The 13,899-nt window shown below is 37.4% G+C and overlaps 1 protein-coding gene across 5 annotated transcripts in view; it reads right to left on the reverse strand.

Annotated features, from left to right (window-relative positions):
- rnf144aa (ring finger protein 144aa) overlaps nucleotides 1–13,899 on the reverse strand; it is a 37,090-nt gene that overhangs the window by 8,073 nt on the left and 15,118 nt on the right. For all 5 annotated transcript variants that reach the window (XM_016475486.1, XM_016475485.1, XM_016475482.1 and 2 more), the window contains 4 exons: nucleotides 10,899–11,049; nucleotides 8,791–8,895; nucleotides 7,409–7,469; nucleotides 2,620–2,830 (listed from right to left, as the gene is read on the reverse strand). In XM_016475486.1, coding sequence (XP_016330972.1) covers nucleotides 2,620–2,830; nucleotides 7,409–7,469; nucleotides 8,791–8,895; nucleotides 10,899–11,033 — 512 coding nt within the window. In that variant the 5' untranslated portion in view covers nucleotides 11,034–11,049. The remainder of the gene's footprint in view (nucleotides 1–2,619; nucleotides 2,831–7,408; nucleotides 7,470–8,790; nucleotides 8,896–10,898; nucleotides 11,050–13,899) is intronic.

The raw sequence follows: 13,899 nt of genomic DNA on the forward strand, positions 1-13,899 counted from the left end.
GTGTGATCTGAGAAATGACAAACAACAAGCCCTACTCACTGCCCAAAAAACTCGCTTTAATATATAAAATATAAAAACTCTTTAAATATAAAAAAACTTACTTGCAGTCGTCCTCTTTTGGAAGGCCAAACAAAGTAGTTTCGCTTTCACAACAAAACACAGCATCATACACGGCGGCCTTGAGTGAGCGGCGGCCGGCGGATTCGACAAAGGAGCGGCCGGAGGGCTTGCAGCAACCACATGTGACGACCCCGGGCTGGACTCCGCTTCGTCCACGGTGAAAGCCGATCCGGAGCTTGTAACACTCCAAAGAGAAAGGAAATTTGAAATCGCATCATATGACCCCTTTAAGGCAGTTAAGTTTAGGTATTGAGTCTAATTAGGGATGTAGAATATGGTCATGAAGAATATGTGTTTAATAAGTAAAGGATAATCAACGGTTTGTCGTGCATTAAAGGAATTTAAATGCACGACTTTATAAATCCAGTATTCCACTTCGCGTCGGGTGGTTCTTTGCCTCCGCGAAGTGCATTTAAAATCCTTTAATGCACGTCAAGCCGTTGATTATGCCGCTTATTCCACGGTCATTTGCCAAGTTATAGACAAGTTAAAACTAGTATTGCTCTTTGCAGTGCAATATTTGACCGAATGTGTAAAAATGTAAAAAAAGTTATTTTCGTCAGTTATGGCTCACTAGCTCTAGCATTCTGCCTGCTTAAAATCAGACACAGAGATGAAATAGTGCAGTAAGATCACATTTATTTGAATGAATTATAGCATTATCGATCGAGAGAGAGAAAGAGAGAGATGACAGTTGTGTGTGCTTTACCTACGTGCTGCGTCTGAGCATCTCTCTCTACAAACAATTAATTACTTCAAAAACAGCGATTTTACCACCTCGTTGCGGAGAAATATAATGTAGTGATCTAGTATCTAGGCTATTTTATTAATAAAAATCGCAGGGAAGCGTTGACAACAAGTTTATGTGTGTGCGCAGCGCAATCTGTGATCTCCGACCTCTCTCTCTCTCTCTCTGTGTGTGTGTGTGTGTGTGGGTTTGTGTGCATCAATTAAAGCAGCGCATTAATATAGAACGGTGATTAAACTGACTTGGAACTACCTGTGCATTAAACGGTTTTAATGCATACCTGCCAGCCAATCAGAATACAGTATTCAGACAGTCCATGGAATAAAGCACTAATAAACAGCCAATATGTTAATAAAAGGCATGCAGGAAGCAACTAGTTAATAGTGAGAATTGTTCCCTTTTTTTGAAAGCAAAAATATGAAAGTTTAGGTTAGGTAAGACTTTTTTTTTTTTTGAAAGAAGTCTTATGCTCACCAAGGCTGCATTCATTTGATCAAAATACAGTAAAACAGTAGTATTGTGCAATATTATTACAATTTTAGATAACTATTTTATATATATTTTTAAATTTAATTTACTCCTGTGAAGCTGAATTTTAAGCAGCCTCCAGTCTTCAGTATCATGATCCTTCAGAAATCATTCTAATATGCTGAAAAAAAAAATGTTTTTAGAGAACAGTTGCGCTGCTTAATATTTTTGTGGAAACAATGATACAGTGATTTTTTTTTTTCCATATTATTTTTTTTTCGTTTTATAACAACAAGCAAACAACATGACCCCCCCACCCAAAAAAAACAAAAAAAGCCAGATGAATTTATAAATGACAAAAATGCCTAAATAAAATACATAAAATAAATATAGATCACGCAAGGACAGGGACAAAAATCACCACAGAAATCATAGCCATAACAGATAAATACTATAAATAGTATAATAATCTTTAAGTTCAACTATTCTGTAAATATTGGAGGAAGGGACCCCAGATCTTGGAAAAATTAAGAGACTTTGATTCGTTAAGCCAAATGTTTTCAAGGTTTAAAACGGAACAGTGATTTTTTCTTTTCAGGATTATTTTATGAATAGAAAGTTCAAATTAACAGAATTTTAAAAATAATTTTTAATCATTTTTATATCACTATAAATGTTTTTATTGTTACTTGATAAATTTAATGCATCCTCGATGAATTTTGAAAAATTACATTACATAAAAAAAACCAAAATTTTGAATGGCAATGTATAATTTTATAAATCCCCTTACATTAATTATTCTCCTAAAACTTGTGAATTATTTGATGTTCTAAAGTTTTTCCTGTAATTTTTACAGTCACTTTACAGTTACACATCACTTTATCAAGAAAGTTATATTATTGAATATTATGAAAAAAGTTAAAGGGATAGTTCACCCAAAATGAAAATTCTGTCACTGAATGTTTCAGTTCCATTGCTGTCTACGGAGCGTCAGAGAGCTCTCAGATTTCATTAAAAATATCTTAATTTGTCTTCCAAAGATGAGCAAAGGTCTTACGGGTTTGGAACGACATGAGGGCGAGTAATTAATGACAGAATTTTCATTTTTGGGTGAACTATCCTTTTAAGTCCCCCCCCCACACTAAAATCATGTAAAGTTGTTTTTATTGCTGTGGCTACAATGATGAAACAAAGTACTTTAACGTTTACAGATTGGCCACATTCACTTCTATTAAACTCAGCTTGCACCGAATCTAGAAAAAGTCTTTAACAGGCAACAGTACCTGCTCTCTCCGGGCAGAAACGCGGTGATGGGAATGTTCTCTTGGCAGTCTTGGTCCGGGTGCCAGCTGGCCTTGCAGGCGGAACAGAACTCAAGTGTGCAAACATTGCACTGCACCAACTGCGGAAGCGCCGTGTTAGACTCCTTCAGCTGGCACACGGCCTGGCACGTGGAGGACGGGCACCAGGTCCGGCTCGGGTCCAGCAGCACCTCTGCAGGGGGTGAGAGAAGAGATCAGACGTGGTTTCTGCAAGTGTATATTTTCGGCTGCTAACTGCTGATGTGGGCTGACAGGTCACCATGGTTACACCATCAGAGATGGAGGGGTGATAGAAAAGAGCAGCTATGGCCTCATATGCCCTCAGGAACAAGATACCAGAGCTGCTACCAATCATAGTTCTGCATAAATTCATTAGTTACATTAGACTTCAATATGACAAAAAGCCACATGAGGTCTGTGCATTATATTGATTTTACCACAGTTCACGGCTGGGCACAACCCAATTTATTCAATAAATAATAACATTTAATAATTAGTATAATAATTATTATAATACATTTAATAGTAGCTAGGTTTATATTCTCTGATAAAATGTCATTGGTGCTTGACTGTGCAAAAGATCTGGATGTCTGGGTGTTGCTAGAGCATTTCTAGGTAGTTTTAGGGTGTTCTGGGTGGTTTCTAAGGCATTTCTAGCTGGTTTTAGGGTGTTATGAGGGGTTGCTAGGTTGTTTATATTTCCTTGGCTCTTCCTATGCTTTTGCTAGACAGTTTCTAGGGTGTCCTGGGTAGCTGTCAGGACATTGCTAAGTGGTTACTAGGTAATTTTTAGGTGGTTTAAAAGGGCCTTTGTTATTGGTGTTCACCAGGATTTTGCTAGGTGTTCCAGGTGGTTGCTAGGGTACTGCAAGTCTATTTCTAGGGTGTTCTTTTTTTGGTTGTCAGGGCCTTACAGATTTGTTTCTAGATTCATGTCTTCTTTCTAAGACATTGCTATGTGGTTACTAGGATGTTCAGGGTGGTTTCTAGGGTCTTGCAAGATGTTTGGTGCTCCAAGTGGATGCTAGGGCATTTCTAGGTGGTTTTTAGGGTGTTGTTAGGCAGTTCCATGGATGGTTCTGAGTGGTTTCCAGGGTGTTCTGGATGGTTGCTAAGACATTGCTATGTGGTTACTAGGATGTTCAGGGTGGTTTCTAGGGCCTTGCAAGATGGTTGGTGCTCCAAGTGGTCGCTAGGGCATTTCTAGGTGGTTTCTAGGGTGTTGCTAGGCAGTTGCATGGATGGTTCTGAGTGGTTTCCAGGGTGTTCTGAACGGTTGCTAAGAAGTTGTTGTTTGGTTACTAGGATGTTCAAGGTGGTTTCTAGGGCCTTGCAAGATGGTTGGTGCTCCAAGTGGTCACTAGGGCATTTCTAGGTGGTTTTTAGGGTGTTGTTAGGCAGTTCCATGGATGGTTCTGAGTGGTTTCCAGGGTTTTCTGGATGGTTGCTAAGACATTGCTATGTGGTTACTAGGATGTTCAGGGTGGTTTCTAGGGCCTTGCAAGATGGATGGTGCTCCAAGTGGTTGCTATGGCATTTCTAGGTGGTTTCTAGGGTGTTGCTAGGCAGTTGCATGGACGGTTCTGAGTGGTTTCCAGGGTGTTCTGAACGGTTGCTAAGAAGTTGTTGTTTGGTTACTAGGACGTTCAAGGTGGTTTCTAGGGCCTTGCAAGATGGTTGGTGCTCCAAGTGGTTGCTAGGGCATTTCTAGGTGGTTTCTATGGTGTTGCTAGGCAGTTCCTTGGCTGGTTCTAAGTGGTTACTAGGGAGTTCTGGATGGTATGGCATTTCTAGAACCTTGGTTCTTGGTGGTTACTAGGGTTTTGCTGGGAGGTTTGCAAGATATGTTGTTCTTGGTGGTTGCTACAGTATGTGACTTGAGTTTCTTACTGGTTCACATCCTCAAGTCTCTATGATATTCTGGTCTCTATATATAGCTTTGAATGCTGCCAATTCAATAAAAATCTACAGACATAACTATCCATTTCACAATGCTTTTACTGGCTTGTCTGCCTGACAAATGCATAAAAGCTCTGTTAGCGACATATGGCTAAGCTCGGTTATGTATGTAATGTGCGGTTGGGGGTAATTATGTATTCATAAAATCCGCTGACTGCCATTTTTAGCCGCCTTGTTGAGTCAGGATGGCATTCATTTTCATCCGTCCCCGAATGCACTGTGAGACACAAACAAACCGAACTCACTCATCCTCTCCATCTGACATGGCAGGCCACGCGTGACTCCACATGAACTCTTGGCTCTGTTTCTGGGAGTGTGGATATGTTATAGCCACGATTCTGCTCCAGTTCCCAGGAACACTGATTGGCTAAATGAACGCATTTTTACTCTCTCTCTCACTGCAAGTCTTTCATTTATGATGATGTTGCTGCCACGGTTCTCATGAAATCCTCGAATGCAAACCAAAGAGAGACAGAGAGGGAGTCTCACAGCATGGGAGCATCTACTGCATATAACTACATTTATTTATTATGTTTCTCCCTTTTCAAGGCAATGTAATGCACTGGAGGGGGTGGACAGAGAGTATGCCTCAAGCAAATGTATCCTGTAGTTCAAACTACTGGAGACTATCAGAGTCCAGAGTCTGGGATCCCCTACTGATAGAAATAATGAAAGAAGCTTAGCACAAGGCACAGAGCCTCTGGTCTTTCTTGTTTAGGGGGAACATAAATGCTTTTGATCAAGCGTATCCAATTAACACAAGTCTAATTTACTCTTTATAAGTCTTTTGATCTGGGAGATTTCTGACTTGAAGCTACATTTGTTAAAATTAAAGGCATTTGAGGTCAGACTAATTCAGATACAGAGAGGAAACTTAAAGACTCTTCATTTGAACTTCACTTAGGTCTGAGCCTTTTTAAATCCCAGGTTAAGTCCACTTTTAACCCTGGGTTTCACGCTTGTAATTTTGACAGAGGGTTTGTAAAGCCTTAAACCCTGGATTATAAAGCACTGTTCAGGAAATGGCACTGCCAAAGGTATGAAGTTGGGCCTCTCGCACTTCAAATTGGTAGCCAAGGATCATTTTTAATCCTAGATTAATGTTATCCAGGATTTTAACACTGTTCATGGTTTACCTCGTGTTAGAGAATAATTCTTGGTGGCCAGAATAGGGTTGCACCAGTAGTTTGTAAATTCTTACTTGCATTGGTATTTCCAAACTAGAGGCTTAGTAACAGCTAGCTAGTATTTAAATAACTCTGTACTTAAAGGGATGGTTCATCCAGTAATGAAAAAGAAGATATTTAGAAGAATGTGGGTAACAAAACAGTTGACAGTAGCCATTGACATTAAAAAAAAAAAAAAAAATACTATGGAAGTCAATGGTTTCCCTCAATTGACTAAAGAAACTTCTACAGGTTTGGAACAAGTGGAGGGTCAGTAAATGATGACAAATTTTTCTTTTTTTTGTGTGAAATATCCCTTTAATTTGGTTGCACCATTTTTTTCTGAAGGCAGAACACATTATAAGTGCATAATATTACATTTACCTTCAACAATCCAAAATCAGCCTAGAAATTTATGAATATAAGTTGTTGAAATGCTGTGAATTTCAGTTTATCCTATTGAAGTTGATTCTGACAGATTTTGCTAATAGGAAAAATGAATTTCCATTGAAATTTGATACTTAATCATAAAACAACATAATAGGTATTTTATATGTAAACATATGTATATTTACAAATATAATGTTTTATATGTACATGTTTTACATATTGTCTGTGGAAATGCTTTTATGTAAATCCACTCTGCTTGTCTTGAAGGTGAAGATTATTTGATTGAAGTTTCCCTATGTCATGACAAATATAAATATGTATTTATATATGCAAATTTATATAATAGATTTACCAAAGTGTAAACACTGTGCTACTATCAAAACATCCTGACCAGCCTGACATTGCAACACTGGCTCAACCAATGGCATGAGTTTGGGGCGGGGCTTTTTGCTGCCCAGAGGAAGTGATTTAGAAACCCGTTTAAAAAAAATAATTACACACTTAGCCTAAATCTTTTAAAACTCAATGTCCACGTTATTTTCAACAGAAGAGCAGGTGTAGCCATTTTTAGCTTGAATGTGTGTTAAGCTGCTTGATATTGCAAACTGGTATTTACTAATTATATTATTTAAATTTATTATTGTAATAATAATCACACAATTTACTGTTTTCTGCACTAGTTATTTACCTATAGTAGCTAATGAATCAGAAGTCTCGCACATGCACAGGAAATAGCTTACTTCTATATTGAAATAAAAAGTATAGCTAGAACATATTTTAAGATACAAAACTGAATGTCAGGACTGTGGAATGGTAGTCAGCATGCGTTTTAAAACTTTGGTGCTCACGCGGACAAAGCAGGTTTAAATCTGGTGCTTTCTGATTTCTTTTTCTCCCACATGATAATCAGAAAATACAAAAAAAAGACAGTTAAACTAGGTGTCGGCAGGTGGCAGGCTCTCATTGTTAGACACACAAAAAGCACAGGTAAAAGCCTCCACTCTGCGACAGCATGAGGTCAGCTGGACCTACACGTGTCCAGTGCAAGTCCACTCACATCCCTTTCATCCTCACACATACACCTGCGCCGGCCTATTTGTCTACAGTGAGTCACCCTGAGACATCTAGGACAGCAAGCATGGAGCTCACCATCAACAAACACGCACACGTGCCTCATCTGCTGCTGTCTGATACTAATTGCCCCCCTGATGGACAGACAGCTGCTTTCCACTTACCCTTCTCAAACTGCAGCTTCCTGTACCTCTGCATTATCTCTGTGGCCACCATGCATTCAATCTGAGAGAGAAAGAGAGACAACAAAAGCAATTATGAATCAATGTGGTCTGATGGATACGAACGCACTTTTAATTTTGCAGATAGCGCATTTAGCATTTTCAATTTGATGTGGGTAAACACACACCCAACATCAAATATGGTTTCCAATCTAATCACTGTCTCGAGATCAAACAACACAGCAGGAATATGCATAGTGCATTTTTGCAGTTCCGTTTGGTGATGCTAGTGGTGCAGAAACGACATACTTCAGTTTTAAGGACTGCCAAAAGATGCTTTAGTTGCTCTGCCTCTGATGCTTTGCATCTGGGTCTGATTCATCTGGTTTAGCTGCTTTGATGCTTTGACACTGAACGAGCCAGCCATCCTCACAATGAGCCTGCAGCACAGAGGAGGAACCCTGCCCTCGGACTGACCTCATACTTGGAAGGATTTCGCAGTCAGACTGGAGAGGTTTCAGCATCCATTTTAAGCTAAAAGGGTTTTAATCTCCTCTTGATGAGATATGGATTCATTTTAGGATTTTTATTTGGAAAGTAATGTATTTGGCTGTTTTTTCAGAAGCTGTGACTATTGCAGGGTTTGTTGAAATAACTGCATCAGCAGATTAGCAAAACTGCAGATTAACATTATTACATTATACAATGTTTAACAGATCATTAGCTCTGTATTTTTTTCATGAATTTTTATGATTTAAATCTGTTTTTTATTTTACTTCAAGGACCCCTCATTGAAAACGCTAATGCTAAAAATAAAGTTCCTGTCATTTACTTTTTTTAAATTTTTTTTTTTTACAAAATGCAGGAATATGTACACCACTATTTGAAAGTTTGGGGGCGGTAAGGTTTTTAAATGTTTTGTGAGTGAAAATAGTAATATTGTGAAATATTATTACAAATTAAAATAACTGTTTTCTATTTCATTAGATTTTTAAAATGTAATTTATTCCTGTGATGGCAAAGCTGAATTTTCAGCATTCATTCCTCGAGGCCTCGGTGTCACATGATCCTTCAGAAATCATTCTAATATGCTGATTTGCTGCTCAAGAAACATTTATTACTATCATCATCAATGCTGAAAACTCTTGTGCTGCTTAATATTTTTGAGGAAACCACAACAGTTTTTTTTTTCATTATTGTGTGATGAACAAAGTTCAAAAGAACAGCATTTATTTGAATATAAATATTTTGTAACAATGTAGAAGTTTTTACTGTCCCTTTTGACCAATGCAATTAATGCTTCCTTGCTAAATGCATTGATTTCTTAAAAAAAAACCTATGAATCATGACCCACTCTTATGAACAGTAGTGTATGTTGACAGTACCTCATTTTCTTGTAAATGTCCACGCTTTGGACAGACTGAGTCTGGACAGCTGATGGCCGTTTCAAAGCCCTCTTTGATGAGAAGTTCCACATACTGCTTCAGGCACTTTAAAACGATAATAAGACATTAAAAATGAGTTAATTAAAAAGAAAATATAGAAAAATATATTATGTGAACACAAATTCTGCTTTTAACGTCTTGTTTAAATTGCTCAATGTGTCTGTGAGAGTGAGTACAGAAGCACTTAACCACTTGTAATGAACTGTTAACTTCCTCAAAACAATTACGCTGTGTAACATCTCAATTTAACAAAGACGCAGTCACTTGTCCAAGACTAATTATCCTCCAATGTTAGCAATTTGTGAACTGACTGCTTTAATAAGCTATGAAAAACAATTATTTTATTATTTATTTTATGCTTCAGGAGAAATATTCATGTCATATTATCCCCCTCTCCCACTCTTTCTCTAAGAAAGAAAGAAAGAAAGAAAGAAAAAGAAAAGTAAAATAAAATACTAAATATCAGATAAATAACATTTTGATCTGAACAGACCAACAAACTAAATGGATTTGAGCTTCAGGAATGTTCGGTAAGGGAAATTCTGAGGGAGTTGTTTCCATAAACATGCTTCTCTTAAGACACAAAGGCAGTTTTGTTTCAAGTGAGCTCAGACACAACCAAGACAAGGCCTCTTAGAATCAGATGAGGAGATGTTTTCCCTTTACCCTACTCTAAAAGCTTCCTTTCCCCAAATGTTGCTTGCAACCTCATGACATAAATAAAACTGGTCTCAGATCAGTGTAAAAAAAACAGCAAATGGAAACTGCTCCTAGAACAGAAAAACTCTGAGGGTTGAAGAAGACTCAAATATTTATTACTGGACTGTGAATCACATTTCTGAAACAAAAAAACGATTCAGTCGGCCTGTAGAGAATCTGTCTATAGCTGTGAACTCTGTGTGTAAATATAGACATGTTTCAAAATGTCTGAAGCTTATGTAAGAATTCCAGATTTATTTTTAGATGTTCTATTCCTAAAACAGCAGTCAAAAATGAAATAATTCACAGAATTAATCTTCATTCTTCACACATATTATTATTATATATACACTGAACAAAATTATAAACGCAACACTTTTGTCAAAGTCACGGAAATATATCCATTTTGCTGTCAGGAGTGGGCGAGGCTTACGCGAGTGAACGAGCGCTGCTGCGAGCATGCACGCTTAACAGACAAAGCGCAATCGAATAGTAGCGCAATAATTCTGAGTAAAATATACATTTTGCTAAAATATTTGTTCTTGGACATTAAATGTGTCTTTTGTAGAATTTTAAACCTTCATATAAGTGTATTTTCATGATAGCAGTAACTGCAAAGGGACTATTGTAATAGGTAAATCAAATGTAAGCTAGTTCAGTACTAATTACTAAGCTCAAATGAGTTGATGTGTGTTCCTCTTACCAGTTAAAATGTAGTCTGTTTTTGTTTATATACTTTCATTTATATTTGAGTGATTTTAACTTTTAATTTAGTTATTTGAGTTAATGTGTGTTTCTTATACCAGTTAAAATATAGTCCTTTTATTTATTATTTATTTTCATTTTTAATTCAGTGATTTTAACTTGTTAGTTATTTTAATGCTTTAAAGAGCAAGTTTAGTTTGTAATGTTCTAGTGTTTTGCTATCTGTTCTGCAAACTATAAAAGGTACAGCTGTATTAAAACCAGAGAGAAAGGCTGCATGGCTAGAAACTGTAAAAAAAAAAAAAGTAACAGGGGTGAATCGTACCGCATCGCATCGGTAGCTGCTTCATATGTATCGTTAATGTATCGTATCGTTGGCTATGCATCGAGATGCGTATCGTATCGGCCTGAGTCATGAGATGCACATCCCTATATATATATATATTCGACATTTATATATAACTTGCATTTATTTTACTTTAATTTGATAACCTAAAATTAAAAATTATTGTTAATTTATAATAATTATCAATATTAATAATTTTTATTTATTTTACTTATTGTTTTTTTATTATCTATTTAAGTAATAAAATAAAATAAAATAAAATAACCATTCCTTGAAATCATGTTTAGATGCTACTCGCCAGGGTGCAGAAGACGCATTGGCACTGGGTGATGGTGGTCATTTGCTCCAAGGGAAACTCTCCAAGACACAGCTTACAGGACACCAGCGGGTCCAGGGCCAAATCCCAGGTGGGTCGGTACCTAGCTGTGGTCATGATGCCTGCCGCAGAGCTGAAAAACACAGAATGGCTGCTTTTAGAGAAAGCCCACACACTTTAATACACCTATACAACCAGCGCAAAGCTTTTAATCGCTGTCAATCTGAAGTGCCTACTGCGGCTGCAGCCACGATAAGTGCTTTTGTGATGCCCAGCGCTAATATCCGTGGCATCACAAACACCAACCCTCTAAATGCACATTAAATTAGCCACATTTCGTTTAGAGAAGGTCTAACAGATGCGGTGCTGAAAGGGTCAAAAACATTTACCCCCATTTATTTTATATAACTGAAGGCCTGGCCACGAGGTGCTTTTCTGAGATGCGTTCGGGAGTCTAGTCTAGTCTGACTGTAATGGAATGAGAAGTCGGGCTGGATAGACAGAGCAATTTCTCCTCTTCTGCTGCTGAATGAAAGATGACTTCACTGCGTGGTACTCCATAAATGAGAAGGTCAGGAGAGAGAAAGAGAGAGAAAAACATCTTACTTTACTCTCTGCCTACGTCTCTCTTTTTTACAGTTTTTTCAGAGAGGGATATTTTTGGAAGTCTCGACTATGAGACACTTCCATTTTCTCACGCTGAAGTGGGCTGTTTTGCACAGAGAGACTCGTGTCTTAAGTGTTTACAGGAAGTGCCTGTGAGAACATCAACACTTTGCCTTGGCTGCTAGGCAACGGGGGAATGGGAACGAGAAAGATACGCTTCTGCCGGTGGCAGTATGAGTATTTAAAGGGGTCATATGATGCTACATGCACTTTTACAAGTTGTTTGTACTGAAATGTGTGTTGGCAGTGTGTGTACACAACCACCCTAAAATGATAAAAATCCACCTAGTGTTTTTTTTTTTTAAATCTGCTCAAATATTTACCCATTTCTCAAATCGAGCCGATCTCAGATGCCTGTCTGTGTGATGTCACAAAAACAGGCCCCTCCCACGATAGTTTGATTGAAAGTAGCATTTCAGCACAGACTGGACTGGTGTCTTACCTTAGACCCGCCCTGAGTGAGCTGTCATCAGTCCGCCATTGTTTCACCGCCTGAGCAGATGTAGACAAGAATGACTCCTAAGCGACTGAGGTGTTCTGTTGTTGGATGTAATAATGAACATAGCAGTCGTCATTTACTCCCGACATCTGAGCCGCTGAAGAAGCAGTGGATTACGTTTGTTTTTGAAGGGAATGCGCCCCCGATCTACATAAATGCGTCTATGTTCGCGCGAATCATTCGTGATCCAGCTTCACCTACAGAAGAAGTGAGTGTAAGTTTTTTTTAATGAATCTTTGCAAATCGGATGACTGATAAAGATTCGGATAAATCTGAAATCTGATAAAGATTTCTACTTTTTTTTTGATGGAAATGTGCCACAGTTGTGTGCTAGTTGGTTGCCAGAGCATATAGAGTGCAATAATTGGGTTCCAGATGTAAAATTCCATTCATTTTCTACATATGGGAATTATCACTATTACTTCTGAAAGGACAGGAGTGTAAGCTACAAGGTCGTTTATCAATAGTAAATGCTTTTGTTTAATGTAGTTTAATGTGGGTAATGTAGTTTCTCACCAGTATTATCTTTAAAACTATTGTAGTTCTGGTCCCCTCTTTATATTAGGTGGCTTCAACTTAACTACTATGTACTTACATCAAAAAATAAGTACAATGTACTTATTGATTTCATATTGTATTGCAAAACACTTTTGCTGCTGTTGAGGTGTTGAGTAGTCAAACCTGTTCATTAGAAGGGGGTGTTCCAATACTTTTGTCCATATAGTGTATGTTAGGGGTGTAACGGTACACGTATTCGTACCGAACCGTTTCGGTACGGGTCTTTCGGTTCGGTACGCATGTGTACCGCACGAATTCTGCTGTACCGAAATCATACCGAACCGTGACCGTGACCGAGGTACGTACCAAACTGTCATATTTGTGTACCGTTACACCCCTAGTGTATGTACACAATAATTGCATTGTAAATGATTAATTTAAACGTAAGTAGAGTAGTAGTTAAGGCCACTTAATATAAAGTGGGACCGTAGTTTTTTTCTCTCATTAAATTCGTTAAGTACACATTCTTGTACTTTCGTCGATTTTCAAATACTTGTTTTGCTTCAAAGTTCGTAATGTTATAATTCACCTCATAGCTGGTTTGTTTGGTTCGTAGCTTATAACTCTTAAGAATTTTTTTAAGGCCTAAGGAAAAAATGAATAGGAAAAATACTTTAGGAAAGTGGGCAAGCATTGTTGTAGTCTTAGCGGATTGCTATGTCGTTGCCATGGAGTTTTAGGTGATTGCTAGGCTATTCTATACGGTTATATGGGGTAAACGCTATTAAAAGTACACCTCTACTCAAAAAAAATTGCACAATAAGGTATATAGATGTTCAAATTAGGGATGCACAATATTGGATTTTTGCCGATATCCGATATGCCGATATTTTTCAACTCATTTTGGCCAATACCGATATATTTCCTTTTGTTTGGAAACAACACCAAGTCTCTCCTGTGCAGAAATTATAAGCAAAATATTTTTAATTTTGTTAGTTTTTAACAAGAACTTGTTTGTTAGAATTAAATAAACAACAATGAATTTTTTTTTGACAGTACATTGAAGCTTTGAAAATAACTATAAATAAACTATATATCAATCGCAGCATTTCCCCCCCCCCAGAAAGATGCAAGGTTAACCCTAAAATTTAATTTTAAGATTTTACATTTGTAGATGGTCTAAAGCAAAAGAGTTGTAAAAATTCTGAAAAACTTTTAGAGCTTATGATTTGTTTACAAAATAAAACATATTACACATTAATGAATAAATCAGTATATATAAAATTATTTAATTTACAAGTGTCATGTTTGTGATTTTTT

This window comes from Sinocyclocheilus anshuiensis, unplaced genomic scaffold, assembly GCF_001515605.1.
Source record: "Sinocyclocheilus anshuiensis isolate Anshui unplaced genomic scaffold, SAMN03320099.WGS_v1.1 scaffold676, whole genome shotgun sequence".
NCBI lineage: Eukaryota > Metazoa > Chordata > Actinopteri > Cypriniformes > Cyprinidae > Sinocyclocheilus > Sinocyclocheilus anshuiensis.